This window comes from Coturnix japonica, chromosome 1, assembly GCF_001577835.2.
Source record: "Coturnix japonica isolate 7356 chromosome 1, Coturnix japonica 2.1, whole genome shotgun sequence".
NCBI lineage: Eukaryota > Metazoa > Chordata > Aves > Galliformes > Phasianidae > Coturnix > Coturnix japonica.
In genome coordinates, this window is record NC_029516.1 from 38,921,040 (window position 1) to 38,938,534 (window position 17,495).

Genomic DNA, 17,495 nt, shown 5'->3' on the forward strand with positions numbered 1-17,495 from the left:
CTTCTAGTTTGGCTGCTGTACTGCAAGCATGTTTTCCATTCTCTATTCTTGAATTTTGTACAATTAATGTAAAAATAATTAACGTTGTAAGAACGGAGGTGACCACAACGCTGTCTACTGTTAAAATGCAAGACAGACAGAATAAATTACAGTATTGTTGATCTGGAATTTACCATACATAAAGTGCTTTCAGAGTTTCTGAACTTCTGGTTAGAGTTGAAAACTTGGACTTTTCCTTAAGAACATATATGACTGCAATTACTGTTCAGAATAATATTGCAAACTTGATGGGAGAGGTAAAACTGGTTTTCATTTTGACTGGTGTATGTGAATACTGACTGTAATCCATTGACTTAATCAATTCAGCAAGCTGCAGAATGTACCAAATCATTATGACTTCAATACCTTTTTTTTCTTATCCCGGAATGACAGACAAAACAGTATTCTGTAACTGCCCAAGAATTTATTTTCCTTATCAGTACTAAGGAAACTAAATGTTTAATCAGCAGAACTATTGGCTGGGCTATCCACTTGCACGCCAAACTCTTCAGAAAGCTTCTTTAATCTTTCTTCTAAAAGAATATTTTTTTTTAATTCTTCGTTATAGTTGTATTTCAGATCCTCAATTTCTTCAAAAAAGGAAGGATTGAAGTTTTCCAGTTCTTTTCTCAACTTTTTTGTTTCTTCCTATTACAGAGAACAAAGGGATATCATCTGTAATCAAAACTTAGGAAATACTTGTCTTCAACAGCTTTTTTTCCTTTTTTCTTCAGAGACAAGAGTGTTAGAGAACATGCGTTCTACAACAGACAAATCTACTTGGGAAAATTCACTAACAATATCAGCTTCATAGGCATAACTCTTAGAAATTGACTTGTTTTTGTGTCATTTAGGGTATTAAGTAGGTTCTTCTAACTGACTATAGTTGTGATCATTATCTTTCCCAAGATCATCTCTGCAACTCACCTTCAGCTGCTCTTTCTCCAACTCAGAAGCTTTCAGCTGTGCCTGAAGGTCAGCTACTTCTGTCAGTAACTTATCGTTTTTATCCTTTGAAACTTCACTATTTCCTGCAAAAATCATTGACTTGATAGCAAATTACAGGTAAGTATAATCAATCACATAAATTTGTTACAATAATACTTCAGCTGTTTCAACTGTAAAGAGATGCAGTGTGTAAACTCAGTTCTGATCAACAACCACCAAAATTTCTAATCATCCTGGCTATTCTTTGGTTCTTCCACCAATTAGGTAATGGTGTATTATTCTTGTTACTGAATGCAGTACTCAAATGACCAGTCTATCAGCACATTCCTGAAAAATACATGTGCAGTTTCTCTAAATTAAATACAGAAAATTTGGAAAAGAGAGTTTAAGGATCTTATTAATTATATTCATGATTCAAGAGCATGTGGGTTTGTTTGTTTGTTTTCTTCCTGGTGTTATGGCAGCGTGCTGCTCTACAGCCCTCTTTGCTTTTGCTGTGGCTTTTTCTGACAGCTGCTAATCTTAAATCATTCACAGGGCTGGTATCCTGAAATAGACACTTGTTTCCTAGAAGCCTGGAATCCAAGGCAAGAGGAGTAAGCTGGAAGGTTTCAATGAATGACTGAAGTTTTACAAGCAGTATTTGAGGTTTAGAAAGCATGAAATACTCACTTCTTGGAATGAGAAATCTTGCAAAGATTCCAGCCTTTTGCTCAAAATAATTTTTTACTAATACTAACTTATAAATATCTTAGGTAAATTCACAAACCTTAATTTGCTCCAGTTTATGGTATACTGCCACTAATAAAACCATAGAAATATTTGCATTATATTATTTTGGACACATATTGAGTAAAAATAGTTTCAGGCCTGAACTACACAAAAATTGTTATTTTATGTACTGAAAATGATTACCAGCTGCAGGATCTTCACTTGTGTACATGTGTATCTGGTGCTTATAGTCTTCTATCTGGCGTACTAGTTCTGCTTTTTCTTCCTTTAATTGACTATTGGTTAAACTGGAATATAAAATAATTTTTTAATAATTTAAAAATCTCATCATGTTTAGGAATATGTAATACATAATTAAAATCTGCAGTGGCTTTTAGCTTATCATTCTCATTTCATATATGTTGGCTGAGAAATACAGTACCTTAAAAGCTGAAGCTCCCTGATGAAGCCATGCTCTGTCCTTGCACTTTCAGGAAGGTTGCTGAGAAGCTCAATCTTTTTTTTAAAAAACAAACAAACAAGACATTGTCTTTAAAACAGTATCCACAGATCGTGCATTTCACATGGAGTTAGTTACTTTGACGTAGTTTAATAAAACGAAAGAAATAACACTAATATAGTAGGTGGTGTAGCTAAGTACTAGGTGATCACAAAGAGTGGAAGTAATAACCTACATCCAGTTTCTGCAGTTTCTAATTATCTACAGTACTCTTAAAGCTAGAATGTGCTGCATATTTCATCAAGGGTGGAAAAAAGTATTGAAGAGAATGTTAGGAACATAAATTGAAACATCAGAATGAAAGTTATAACACACTAAAGGTACTGACATGTTTGCATACCTAGGTGTCCAATTTTCTTTGTGTCATTTGAAATGCAAGTAACTGCAATTAAAACTCAAATTAATGTACATTGACTAGAAATGATCTGTAGTCATAAACTAAAAGCAGAGAGGGAGTTAGCCTGTAGACATACCTTTCAGTAGAAGATACAAGAGCAAAAATTTAACGTCTCTTTAATTAGATTTGTGTTTTATTTTAATACAGTGATTATTTATGAACTCTTATAAGGCTACTGTTAGGAATAGATTTTGGTTCTATTATTACCTAAAATTCTTTGACAATAGATCGGTTTCTTTGAATTGGAGTGAACCTTGACCACATCCTTTCATTTGCATTTGAGACAAAACAAACCTGAAATTGTGTTGCCCCAGATAAATGTCACATAATAAAAGAATTTCTCTTAATTTTGCTATTGGTAAGCAGGATCCATCAGTTCAGGAGAAGCTCGTTCATGTTAATTGTGCTGACTTTAAACCAGAAAGTGAAAAGCAAACATAAGCAAATAGTAAAGTAATTGTTTTACAAAACTCCATTCCATGTTCTCTTTCTATTTATTGAATACATTTACTTGGTTAGGGAATGTATGACTTTTGTGTATTCAGCACTTTACTCTGAGAAGTGCCAGTGCAAGACATCCAGGGAAGAAAACCATGTACATCTCAGTAAAGAAGAAGATGGAAGCTAATCCAGGATAATCCACCTATATAGACACAGGCCTACATCTCTGGCATACGTGAAACTCAAAATCTGATCCATCTTTTCAAGTGTACCTTAGACAAATTCAGCAACTCTTCCCTATGTGAGTTATACTGTAAGGACTGTATAGAAAGAAACACAAAAATCCCCTTTAGGATGGAAAAATCAGTCCCCAAAAAGACTGAAGAAAGAAGAAAGTTCCTGTACAAAAATTACTGTGCTGAACAAGCTAGAATGATTGTAAGACAATATGAAGTATCTATACTTACAGCCTTTCAAATGATCAGTGAAACTGTAAGTAAAAAATACAGAGAGAAATACTATTTCCCCTGAGAAATCAGTATGTGTTTATAAGTGATAAACCTTTTTAGTCATTGAAAATATCTAAATGTACAACTATCGCAACTAAAACTGAAAATAATTAAAAATATAGATTAAAGAAAAATAAACTCTGTCAGTATGGACATCAGAAGAAAATTAAAATTAATCTATTCTTAGGCTCGTCTGGTTCAGATTTTTACTCACTTGCTCTTTTAGATCCTGTAAGTTTTTATCAGCACTGTGTTCACGTTCTGTTGCCTCCTGAAGCAGCCGTTTAAGGTCAGTAATGCTCTGGGTTTTCTTAGCAATATCCATTTCCAATTCCTTCATCTTTGACTCATGCATCCTGAGTTTAGGGTTTTTATGATTATTATTATTATGTAAAGAGAGAAAGATAAGTGGAAATGCTAACACTTTTATAAAAAATAGAAATTAAGATATTCTCAAAGCAGATAAGGTGTTGTAAAAGATATCCTGAAATGTGTTTGGAGCACAAGCCTTCAAATAATCACTGGTCTAATTTATTAAGTGAGCTGAATTAAGCATAATGAAACATTTTAGGATTATTTAAGAATAATGATTATCACCGTTCCACCATTGTTGATCCTACTACTATAATACGGAGTTATTGTAATCCTCTGTGGTTTTGCACATCATATACATCAGGCTATTCCTTGCTAAACCATGCATGTCTCTTACTGTACTCAGTTGGATGATGCAGTGAATGCATTGTTCGGGTCTTACTTCATTGTCTGTGATTTAACAATTTATGGAGAATAAACCAATGTTGTGCAAAAACTTAATACAGATGCAGAAGATGCAGACTCTGAACAGAAAAAGTGTTCTACAAGAAATGATGTTCTGCCTTGGAGTCTGATGAGGAATTCATGTTGCTTTGAGCCAGCTACAAAAATGTTTTCCTAGAAACAGAAATGTTGATTGCAAAACACTGCTAGAGATATCTAATCCAGTCCTCCTGCTGAAGAGACTTTTCAGATGTGGACTGAAACTTCTTCCTACTTGCCAAATGGTAAAATCCCGAGGATCATGTAAGTGACACCCTACCAAGGACTTTTTATTACCACGTATCTGATCTGGAAAATATGTTGATGAGGTGGACTACATGATAAAATGCTCCAATGAGCTTTTCTAGGTTGATACTATTTATTGACTTGAAAATGTTGTTAACCTTAAACCATCTTAAACCAAATAAAAAGTTTTTATTCACACTATTTGAAATAGTCAAGTATAATTAATCATGATTCTATATTTATATACATAGGTTTCTCCAAAAGTAATACCTCCTGTCTATTTCCATGGAAAGTAGGGAGCACAGTAATGCTATATGACAGCTGAGAATCTGTCCTGCAAAACACTATTTTTCATCAGTATTAGCTCTGCATTTTTTCTGCCAGTGATGAACAAAAGACTGCATAGTACAAATCTGTACCAGCGAAGTTGACCCACTGTCACCACTGCTTAAATACACCACCCACCACCTCACTGTGCTCACATCCACTGTTTGGTCTCCAGAAATGATCAGCAAGTGTCGATGAATGTGAATGGGTGCAACTTCTTCCATATGGAAGAATTCAGTTACGTGCCTTTGCTTCATATGCACTTCCTCTGTCAGATGCTATTTTGACAGGCTGTCCCTCTGCTGCCATCTGTCTCATGGCAACAAAATGCAACAGACTATGGGCAAGGAGGTTCAGCTTCTACTTCCATGCCACCACCATTTGCAGCTGATGTCATGGGTCAACATAATAAAACAGAAGGCATTACTTTTTGAGCAGCCCTCATGCATACACAGGTGTGTATATATATATATACATATACATGCATATATATATGTATATATATATATATGTGTATATATATATATACATATACATGCATATATATATGTATATATATATATATGTGTATATATATATATACATATACATGCATATATATATGTATATATATATATACATTGTCACACAACTATGCATATTGACTAAAAAGAAGGTAGTATAAATGTTTTTCAAATAGGTGAATAACTAAGAGAGAAACTATATTAAAACATTATGCTGGTAACGCAGGGCCTAAATGGTCTACATCTTCAATGCATGTTCTTCCTTCTGTGACTGACAGCTAGTATTTCCCTCTTTCTGGCACTAAATATGGCAGTCATCTGACCTTGCATACAGACATTTTACTTTTGTAGTTAGAAAGAAGAAGAAAATAAAGGAATAGCTTCCTAAAGTCTCAGTGAAGTGAAATGGTTCGGCTGTGTGTCAGAGAAGCTCTACAATTCCACCATGGGATCCCACAGCAACGCAAGACCAGAGAGACAAGTTCAACAGCAATCTGACCTTGTCTGAAATCAGACAGATGTCTCTCTTGTCTAGTTAATCTTCTGCCCTTACAAAGTTGCTGTCAGAGGTAGATAAACTTTTTGTAGATACTTTCTATCTCTAAACACTGAAGATGTTTGCAGCATGAGCATATTTTGTTATGAGAACATATAGAAGCCCAGGGCTAAGTATTTTTCCACAGAAACCTGCTCTGTTCCATGCCTCTGCAGGACTGAAGCTGTTTCTTTCTCCAGCTAGCATAAGCATTATTACAGTTTCTTTAGAAATTTTCCTTTGATGTGCCAAATACAAGAGGTGATACCCAATTAAAAACTGTTCCCTCAAAGAAGGATAAAATTACTTGTTCTCCATTTTCACATGAATGTATCTTATATCAGTATTCTGCATCAATCTGTTCAATCACTAAACATGCAAGGGAGACACCTGAATATCATTTTTGTATGCAGCTCACTAGTGAAAACAGGTGTTAACAGTAATGTTTTTGGACTGGCATTTCTTTTGGGGGTGATTGCTCACCAAAATACCTGCTGCAAGCAAGCCACAAAACAGTTCAAAGCAACTTGCTTCTATTAAATAAATGAATGTCATTTAAAAGTTATTCAGTCTGCAGAGTTAAGATCTCCAGTCTGTGTAAGTAGGTTGTCATAGAAAAAGCATCTGATCTAACTGCAGAAGTACCAATAAAATAATAATGCATGCCTAACTTGTACAGGAGAAATTGGTGTCGTAAAACTGCTTTGTTTACTGTGTACTACACTGTGATTTAAGTGGTACCTGAGTTTCAGAACAGTGGGTAGATAACTTTTAGGTAAGTGATTTGTAAAGAGTTGTAGACACTCACTATTATTACCAACAGTAATTTTTTATGATTTTCTAAGTCTGAATTTTATCTACAAATCTAGGACAGTGTGATTCCACACCTCTTTTTACAGTGGAAAACATGATCCAGTGCTAGTTTCTCAATTTTTCTCCCTTCTACTATAGGTAACAGGACTGCCAGGCTGACTCCATTCCAGGGCCTTCAGAACACCTATGTGTACGTGTCCCAAGAGCACAGAAATCCCAGTGGGCTTAATAACAACCTCTGCACAGCCACATGGTTAACTGTAGATAAACAAATGCAACCAGGAAAATGCAGGTTCTGGGCTTCTGTTTTTTATCTCCCCTTTACCCTCCATATTGCTATCCTTTTGCTGAGATAGTAAAGTATGAGCTTTTTATGTTCAGCAAAAAATGCTGATCTTATTCCACAAAACCCACTTCAGTACATGTAAGTGGCAAGGAACACAAAATAGTTCCTTTGTCAAAGCTATCCAGGAATCTAAAGCTGATTTGAAGAAGGAAGGACACAGCTTCTCTAAAGAATCAGCTAACAAGGTCAGTACTTAAGGATGGAATCTCTGCTGTATATACTGATTCTACAGACTAATAGAGAATCAGACAATAAGCATGGTATTGCAAACAACTTCAAAAGAGGAAAGAAAAATTATGAAAATATAAGCATGTATTTTTTTATAACATTAGAAGAATGAAGAGTAATTTTAATCCATACCTTGCTGCAGCAACTGATTTCCAGATTCTTCTGTCAGCTTCATCAAGCTGAAGGCCTGTGCTCTCAGCCAAACTTAGTTTCTTAATGGCTTCCTCCAGCTGCACGTTTAATTTCTCATTTAATATCTCCAAATTGTTTTTTGCTATTCGTAGCTTCTCTGCACTGTCAGCTTCCTATTGTTTAATTAAAAAAAAAAAAAAATAGGTTGTGTGATAGGTTGTATGATATGTAGCAATGCATTACCTAAGAAGGTGGTGAGACAGAGCTGACAATGTATCCTAGATAAATGTATCCCAGACCACTAGCACTACAACTTCCAAATTCCGTCTTAGCTGGTTTCTTAGATATCTCCTCTCCACATGTATTTAGAAGTTCTTTAATGGCAACAACAATACTTAGAAAAGTATCCACCACATTGACCATTTTAAAAAGAAAACAAAAATATTTAGCACAAGTAGCTAATGGAAATAAATTATCATAAATAATATACAAATCATAATATATATAAATATCATCATATATAATCATAAATAAATATTCATGACAATGATCATACCTTTTTCAGCTCTTTACGTAGCCTCTCATTTTCAGTAATGACTTTTTCCATTCCTTTGGTTTTAGATTCGTAATGCATACTCAGTTGGTCCCCAAGATCAAGTTTCATCTTTTTCATTTCAGACTAAACAGTAAATAGTTTGTTAAAACATATTTACATTACTTCGAATTTCCTCTTTTTTTGAAGCACGGCAGTTACAACTACCTTAGCAGACAGAACATTTCATCACATATTTAAATGTATCATAACATACAAAGTAGCTTTCCATAAATCTTGCAGTATGTTATGCTAAAATGAAATTTTACTTCTGTGCACTTCTGTACTAAACAACATCAACAATAGGCTCGCTGTTGAATTTCCCTACTAATCTGTATATGAACTGCTATTTGAATATGCAATTTAAGATAAATCAGTACCTTTAATCTCTCATTTTCCTGTTCAAGACTAAGTAATTTCTCATTGGAAACCACAGCTGGAGATTTTTTCAGATCTTCATTTTCTCTTTGGACTTTCTCTACCACCTTTTTCATCAAACCAATAGTTTTTTCCAGTTCTGGGACTGTCTTTCCACTTCTGCCAGCCTGTGCAGAAAAGAAAAGAAAGATACAATACAACCTTCTGAGACACTTCAATTGTTATTGTTCTGGCATATTTTCCATTGCTTTAAACTCATTATACAGTTGTTAAAGTTTAGCGTCATTTGAATCGTCAAGATTCTTTCTTACTCAGCTTTACAAAAGGTCAAATGATATATTCACCTTCAAAGTCAAATTATCAGCTCCTTCAATTTGTTACCTAAAATAAGCTGCAGTTAAATCTCAAAATTTAATGTATTTTATAAAATAAAGCATTATAAAATTACATCAAAGTACTAAGGTATTTTTTGTTGTTGTTGTTGTTGTTTGTTCAGATGGTTTTGATTTTTTATTATTTTTAATCAAGTTTTTCTTGTAAAGCAGTTTCCTGGTTCAACTGACTATGCAACTTCTTGAAGACTAACACTATCTAAAGGGAAAAGAAAAAGTCATGACTGCCTGTGAGCCTAAAGGACTCAACCTTCTACAAATTAATAGGACAGAAGAACTACAACTTAAAGCATTAATAAATTTAAAAAAAAAAAAAAAAAAAAAAAAAAAAAAGAAAGAAAGAAGAAAAGAAAAAAAAATAGAAAAAAATAGGCAACCAACAATTATTTTCTCCATTTTTCTTCAACCCTTCTATTTATGAGGCAAAAAAGTATTTAAAAGTGTTCAGATGCCTTTATTTCCTTATATTCTTTGCAGCAATGGACTTCCTCAACAATGATTTTAAAATGTTGCTGTTTCCAATTCTGGGGCCAGAAGTACCTCCTTTCTACAGAGGTGAACAACACAGTAGAGCAAAAAATGGGGAAGGATTTTAGGAACCCTACATAAACCTATACAGTGTGGCAAGTTTTGGAAGTGAAAATTACTTCTTTCTTCTCTAAAAGCAGTGAAGAGATTAGAAGTTTTGTGGCTGTACACAGCAGAACTAAGAAAAACCCCTAACAGACCTTTGTGTCTGAAAAGGAAGTTTCAGAATTTGCTGCCTCACAGAATCTTTGAATGAAACAGTTTTACAGACTGAACTGCCTTATCCAAAAGCTACAACTGCAAAAGATACAATTCTTTCCAGGTACCCCAAAGCAGAATTTATTCTCCTTGTATACTTCAAGGCACTTGCTTAATTCTGCTTCAATTCCGTTTCACACAAATAAATTTGAGAAGTCAGCAAAAGGTGCTCAGCATTGCTGAAGCCTTTCTTCCTGTAACTTTTCAAATATTGCTATATTAAAGCAGCTGACAATGACTAGAGTAAAATTTGTGTAGTCTTGCACAGTAAATGCCTTCACTACCCAGTTACATTAACATCTGCAACAAATTAAAAAAAAAAAAAAAAAGCTGTTATAATTGTAATTTTTTATTACAAAGGCTGTAACTCCTCTTTTTGGTACAAACATGTTTTCCAAAGATAGGTTTAATGGCAAAACAAAGCCGCAATACTGCAAATATTTAATATAATTGCTCTATTCATTCTAATGGTCCTACTGGCTGAACTTTATTAATTTATTATAACACTTCAACAGTAAAATAAAGAACATTCACTGTTTGTTTTCAGTTCATTCAAAATAATGTACCTTAAATAATGTACTTTTTTCATATAATGTAATTGTGATAAAACATGGTGTTGCAATACTCACCCCTCTAACACTGCCCAGTTTTTTTTCAACATCTGCTTTCTCTTCTTTGAGAAGTTCACACATTCTTTTTAAGTCACTTACTTGGTCCTAACAGAACAAGGTAATAAGGAACTTGTTTATTTATATTTCAAATCAAATTAACAGTAACAAAGTTAAAGTTGGTTTTATTATAAAGAAACCAATTTTCCATTACAGTGACATTTCTAATAATTTCTACAAAGCTTTCTTTTATTTTATGTAAGAACATGGCAAACACCCAATATATACAAAACATCAGTTTCTTTTTAAGAAATCCAGTAACCTGTGCCAGGTTAAAGGGGACAAATGATAAAGAGATGTTACCTTTAGTCTTGGCAAATCTCTATTGGCTTGCTCTAGCTGGAGCCTTAGGTCAAAATTTTCAGTTGATAATCTTAGATTTTCCTTTAGAGTCTCTTGTTCTCTTTGATACTGATCATCTGATCCTACTCCCGATGTCTTCAGAAAGCAGAAGAAAAAATTATTATTATTATTAAATCATAGGACACTATTCACTGTACCAATTGTAGCTGATAACAGCAACAGACAATTAGTATTTTTCACAGAAAAAAAATCAAAACGTTTACCAAATTTTTGAAATTTTTTCATCTCAGAAATTTTGTGACATATAACTGATCAGAATTGTATCACCAATTAACAAGATCTAATCTACTTTGTCTTATGGACATGGTTTAGGGGGCATGGTGACCATGCACTGAGAGTTGAACTAAGTGATCTTAGAGATCTTTTCCAACCTTAATAATTCTACGATTTTAACTATTTTTCTTATATTTTCTAAACTTGCTTAGACATTACAGAAAGCTTACAAATTAGCATAAGCTCATTAAAAAAAAAAAAAAAAAAAGCCAAACCACAGTTAACTATCAAACTATTGGTTACAAATGAAGGTCAAAGTCTAAAAGACAGAAAAGGTACTGAGTACAGTAAGCTGTGACACTACCTGGGAACAAAATCTAATTTTAAGGACATATTCTGATATGTTCAATAAATACTTCATATAGCATAAGAACTTAATTGAAGTCAAATAGATCATAGAACAAATCAGTTCCTATATTTTAAAACTTTACCCACAGAGGCTGCTACATAAAAAGTACTTTGTATGCCAAATGCAAGTGTAGGAACGTGAAAAATTATTAGCCAATATTAGCAGAGAGGAAACACTTTTGACAATACAATAATCTGTAGGCTTTATTTATGTAATTATGGAATTAGCCATATGACCCATTAACACACTGTTAATATTACAGGAATAAAATACTGTTTCAGTACAGTACCTTTTTTTCTAAATGTACGTACTATATCACACCACGTCTCTAAAGAATGATCATCAGGCTGCATGTGTCATGATTATTTGTAAGCTTTTTGCATCAAAACTGTAGAATTGACAACTGAATTGTGAGCTAACGTACAAATGAATTGTGAAAGTGTAAGATTCGTTTTTACAAACCATTTGGTAATGACTTCAGTATCATTACAGACCATTCAAAACAATTCTATGTTACTTCTACAGAAAAAAAATGCTAGAAGACTGCTACAGTATCAAACCTCAGGTATTACACAGAGTTCTGGGGTTGTTTCAACTCCCTCAGTATTGCTTTGGTAAGTTCCACATTCATTCTCTGCAGTGTGCTGTTTCATTTCATTATTCACATTTATTTTTTGTGCTTCATCATCATTAACTTGATTAGAAGGTTCTCCTGAATAAAAGTGATTGCAACTCATCCTGTTAGAATTAAGGTCTTCCAAGCTTTCTTTTTCATCAGCATTTGATTGCTTGCATATTTCTTGCTTTCTGTCCTCTTCAAATTCCTCATTAGTTTTTCCATTTTCAGACTGGGTTATATTTTGTTCTTTACCAGTGCAATTCTCTTCACCATCTTCAGCTCTATTGTTGTTTTTCAATCCTTCCCAAGAAATATCTGCATCCTCACATTTTTCATTATCTTCAGGATGCTCAGGACTGACTTCTTTGCCCGTATCCCTGGTAGCCTCATGGCCTTCATTATGCACAATGGAACTTTCTATGCTTGCTTCCTCATCTATTCCATTGTTACCAGAAGTGCTAAGATTAGTCTGATGTTTGATTTCATCCCTATTTGAAACAGATTTCTTTTGAAGGTAATTTAAATACTTCTCTTTATTGACACTGACAGGAGGAGACTTGTTCAGTTCAGTTTGATAATATGTACTCTAATTCAAGTTGAAGACAGAATGAAGCATGCAAGAAAAGCAGAAGACAGTGAAACCAAAGAAGAAATAAAGAGACAGACTGGACTGTTAAATCTACTTCCTGAAGAATTAAAAAAAAGCAGTAACTCAATACTCACAATACAATTAACTCTGTACAAATCAAAGCGTAACAAACCACATCTAATGTAACTGAAACACAGCTAAAATTCTCCTCAAACTCTGCATGACACATTTTTCAATCAGCGTGGTGTATAAAGTAGTCACTCAGTTGCAGACTCACGTTTTTGACAATATATATCCCTTATTTCTCCACTGTATCAAATGGGATATTATTTCAGCTTCTACCTGCAGAATTCAGAAACTAGTTCTTTTTTTCTACACAAGAAATTGAGTATTTCATATTCTGTTTTAGAACAATGATTATTTGAAATAATATTTCCCAAATGATACAGATTAGTAACAAATAATAAATATTTTCTTAAGTAGGTGTAGTGATGATAGGGCTATATTATTAACTTACCGAGGGCCTAGAATATATCTCTCTTGAATACTGTTTCTGTAATTCATGAAGCCTTTCCTGAAGGTATTGATTTTTTAAATGTAATTCTTCTACAACAGAATCGCGTGGAATTGCTTGCTGTGTTCTACATCCAAAAATGAACCAAGCCAAAATAAAAAAATGGCTATTAATACAGAACAGCATACCTTCATGTAAAACAAACATGAACTTCTGAACTACTGGACTGAAACTTCTAATTTTAATGGACTAGTCATATGAAATCAATGTTATCCATATACACTATTTCAGGTAATCCCAGTGAATAGAGATTACCAACTTTGGGAAAAGGAATCTTCTCTTTTGAGATGTGTACACCTTCTATTACACTATTACCTTCTGAGGTACACTGTGTATTGCAATAATGGATACAATGATTAGGAATACACTCCATAACTACAACATCTAAGTTCCAGAATCTTTCATCAACTTGAAATTATTACAATTTTACTAAAAAGGAGTCATGTATTATACAATGAAACATTATATTGTTTCACTTTTAAAATAACAAACCAATGTTGTATAATCTCTGTACATGCACAACTGCTCCCTGGAAGCTCTAAGTTCGTTCATCACAGACTCATATCACTTTTGCAACCTGCTCTGTTGTTTTTGTTTGTTTGTTTTTCTTTTTTTTTTCTGATTGTATCAGATTTTTTTCTTTCCTCATTTTGATGACAAAAACTCATTTACAGAAAGGGTTGTTAAGCACTGCAATAAGCTCCCCAGGGAGGTGGCTGAGTCACCATCCCTGAATGTGTTTAAAAACCATTTGGATTTGGTGCTCAGGGACATGATTTAGCAGAGGGTTTTTAGAGTTTGGGTACTATGGTTAGGTTGTGGTTGGACTCAATGATCTTTAAGGTCTTTTCCAACCTGAGTGATTCTATGATTTCATATTTTTTTACAGATTTTCTTGAAATGCCTCTCACCTCATGTGAGCAACTTCATTTTCTAAACTGAGATTCTGTTTCCTTAGCTCTTCCAGTTCTTTTTCAGTCTCTGAGGTTCTTACTCCAACAACATGGTCAACAGTAACACCAGTATTTTTCAGTTTCTTCTGAAGAGCAATTTTCTCTTTTTCTGTCCTGCAAGATGCAGTAAAAATTGCAGCTAAGCCTTTATTTGTATTTTCTGGCTTGTTTTGTTAAGGTGAAAATATTTTCAATCTGAAATAATTCTTAAAATTTATTTTCTCACTGTACAGCAACAGCTTTACAGAAATAATAGCGAGCATGAAGTTAGCAGCATGCTAGTCACAAGTTATTTGTTGTTCTTGTCTGTGTTTTATATTAAATTCCTGAGAGATTTATTCTGATCTCAGACAAATGCCATTTTGAAGCTATTAAAATCCACAATATAACAACAGTTACAACTACCATCATTACTTGGAGGTCATCACCAACCATCATTGCTGCAATCCTCCCAATACTGTACTGAAGTAAACTTAACATACAAATGTGGTTGGCTTATTTGCTATGTTTTGTTTAAAAAAAGCTTCGGTCTCATCATGCTAGAACTGGCAGTACTGCAGCAGCATAATACAACAGTGGCACACCATCCAATTCTAACAGTCTGATTCAGTAACACTGAGGTGAGATTAAGTCCATCTCGCTGAAACTTACTTGTTTCAGAACAGAACACCATATAAAGGAAACATAAGAAGGCACATAAATTAGTTTTATTCAGAGACAGTTTATTCTACAGGTGTAGAAGAAAAGAAACTTTGTGTTTTTTCCTTCAAGTGAGAGATAGTAAAGGAGTGGCCTGCTGCCTGAAAATTAAATAATTATTTTAATCTCAATAGCAATATCAAATATAGGCATCAATCTTGTAATGAGCTGTTATGAATTTGTGGCAAAAGTATTTGGATTTCTCTTATGCCATCACTTTGTAGCACAATGCATTAAAAACCACTCACCTGGAATAAAGTTCCTTCAATGTAGCGAACTGTTTGGCTAAAGTATCGGTTTCCTTTTCCTTTTCTTTAAGTTTGTTTCTCATCCCTTCCATTTTGATTTGCCATTTTTTACCTTCTTCCCATCTAACTATTTCCTCTTTCGAGGCCTGTGAAGAACATACACAAATTATATATTTCTTTTCAAACTGTTTTCTGAAAGAAAACAAACACATTGGAAAAACAATCACAGAGTATTTTACAATTTTAAATTTGAAACATCAAACCATAATTAGGTAAAAATCAGTGCAAGCTGGATACTCTAAACTTGCTGCAGTAACTGGCATAAAAGGATGATGCAATTTAATGTTCTAATATCAAATACATCTTCACATTTTAATGTTTACTTAAAAAAAAAAAAAAAAAAAGGGACAGTTTTTAAAAACATTAGATGTGCTTGTGAAATATATCCCTGTAATATAAATTACAGGTTTGTAAAGAAGATAAAGAAGGGCTTTTCTATGCCAATTTACCGGATATCTATCCTTTTTCTTGCAGCTTACCAGGAGGTTTTACGTTCCTCCTGCAAAGCTGCTCATTTGTACTTTCTTACAGTTAAAATTAAGCAATTATAAAATATGCCTGTATGTATATGATCACAAAAAATCACCCTGTAAACAACCCTTTTGTTCTATCACTGGACTTTTCCCTTTCTTCATTTCACCCCTGTACTTTCTGCCCTGTCTTCATTCTAAATTTACAGTTACTAAAAGACAGACAGAAAGTAAAGTCTTGCAAAAAGGAAAGATAAAAAAAGTTTGTGAAAAATGTCTTTAAACACTGAACAGTAAGTATATAAAAAACCTCAAACTAAGTGGAAACATAACTTTAGTACTGAATTCATAATTAATATAAAAGAATATGAACAATTACTGTGACAAGCCAGTAATTAGTTAACAAAATGGAAAAACAAACAATTGTAAAATGAATTTTACAATTTGCAACACCAGAGGCCCTGGGTTCGAATCCCCCCTGTGGCGCAAGTGGTAGAAGTGCCGCTCTGCTACACAGGAGGCACGAATCCTGAGGGCTGGACTCGATCTCTAAAGTCCTTTCCAACCCACACGAGACTGTGATACTGTGATACTGTGTGAACACATCTCCAGAACTTCCGGAAAGTGGAGACTGCTTTTGTGAAGAAAAAACACTTACAGACACATCACTGCTTCACACTTTTTGCTCCTCAAGTACTTCAAATTTTTATCAATGCATTGATTTTGTAAACGAGCATTTAACTTCACTTACTTAATCAGTTTCGCCGCTACTGATAAAATCTTAGTTTTCTACAACCTGTGGACTTTTAATTCTACAAAAAGGACAGGAAAACATTAAAATACAAGCACCTAGTACTAAGCAACAAGCAGTAACTAAGACCAGGGAAGGCAAAGAAGTGACGGACACGAAACTGCTTTTGATTTGATCAAGTCTGTCTGGTTCACAGTTATTTTAAGAGGCAGTGGAAAGAGCTAAACTGCCTACATTTAGGATGACATCTTTCAAAGCCACAATATTTGTATTTATCACACACCTTGTCTTCTTTTATACTTTTTTTTTCTGTTTCTTCACACTTCTTCTCAAGTTCATTTTCCAGTTTCTTAACTTTCTTCTGAAGCTCATCTATCAGATTTTGCTCACCAGCTCTGTTCTGTAAAATTACAAATTTTCAACATAAAGTTTAATTACCACTACCTAAGTATTTTTCTCCCTTCCAAAAATAAGGACTTCAATTCCAATTAGGAGAATTAGCTTACAACTTAAATGGTCCTTTAAAAATTATCTTTACTTCAACAATTTAACTCTGCATTCTAAACTGAACTCAGTATTAGTTAGTTGAATTCAGAAACAAAGTTCAGACAGTTATACTTCCAAACAGGAAGGTCACAAAATTCAAGCTAGCCATTCTTAACAGCTTTAAAAGTGGCAATTCAACTCTTCAAACTCTAAATTTGTTACAAGAAAAAAGTATTTTTTAGCCTGTTCAATTTATTTGAGACATACTTCCAACAGGAAAGACTAATAGCTCATTTGTAACTCAGCTGATAGCAAACATACACTTTTATATTGATTCTTGGTCTCAGTGCCTGTCAAAATCAGTTAATCTTTCCTCCATCAAGCCAGCCCATCTAGTATAAAAGCTTAACCAAGGTGAAATACATTTTTAAAAATCACTTCTACCTGAATACCACTGGTTAGTCTCTTGATCCGTTTCTTCAGTTCATCATTTTCCATTTCGATTTCATTTTTTTCTCTTGTCATTTTAGTAAATGCCTTTTGCTTCCTCTGAAGTTCTTGGTTGAGCTCATCCCTTTCATCTAATAAAGATCTTTCCCTGTTTTTACTCAGTTTAAGATTATCTGTAAGTTTTGAAATCTGATTATTTAGTTCCTCTATCTGTGTCTAGAGGAAAAAAAATACAGAAAAAAAACAAAAACAAAAAACAAAAAACATCAAGATGTACCAGCAACATAATAATAGACTACAAAGAC

General features: G+C 33.7%; 1 protein-coding gene across 1 annotated transcript in view; it reads right to left on the reverse strand.

Annotated features, from left to right (window-relative positions):
- Positions 1-443: 443 nt before the first annotated feature.
- Positions 444-17,495, reverse strand: part of CEP290 (centrosomal protein 290) — a 50,909-nt gene continuing 33,857 nt past the window's right edge. The window contains exons 40-54 of the mRNA XM_015857851.2: positions 17,185-17,406; positions 16,538-16,654; positions 14,974-15,119; positions 13,985-14,140; positions 13,017-13,140; positions 10,610-10,744; positions 10,268-10,354; positions 8,463-8,627; positions 8,047-8,169; positions 7,491-7,663; positions 3,780-3,921; positions 2,141-2,214; positions 1,903-2,006; positions 967-1,070; positions 444-687 (exon numbers count right to left, since the gene is read on the reverse strand). Coding sequence (XP_015713337.1) covers positions 499-687; positions 967-1,070; positions 1,903-2,006; positions 2,141-2,214; positions 3,780-3,921; positions 7,491-7,663; positions 8,047-8,169; positions 8,463-8,627; positions 10,268-10,354; positions 10,610-10,744; positions 13,017-13,140; positions 13,985-14,140; positions 14,974-15,119; positions 16,538-16,654; positions 17,185-17,406 — 2,061 coding nt within the window. The 3' untranslated portion in view covers positions 444-498. The remainder of the gene's footprint in view (positions 688-966; positions 1,071-1,902; positions 2,007-2,140; positions 2,215-3,779; positions 3,922-7,490; positions 7,664-8,046; positions 8,170-8,462; positions 8,628-10,267; positions 10,355-10,609; positions 10,745-13,016; positions 13,141-13,984; positions 14,141-14,973; positions 15,120-16,537; positions 16,655-17,184; positions 17,407-17,495) is intronic.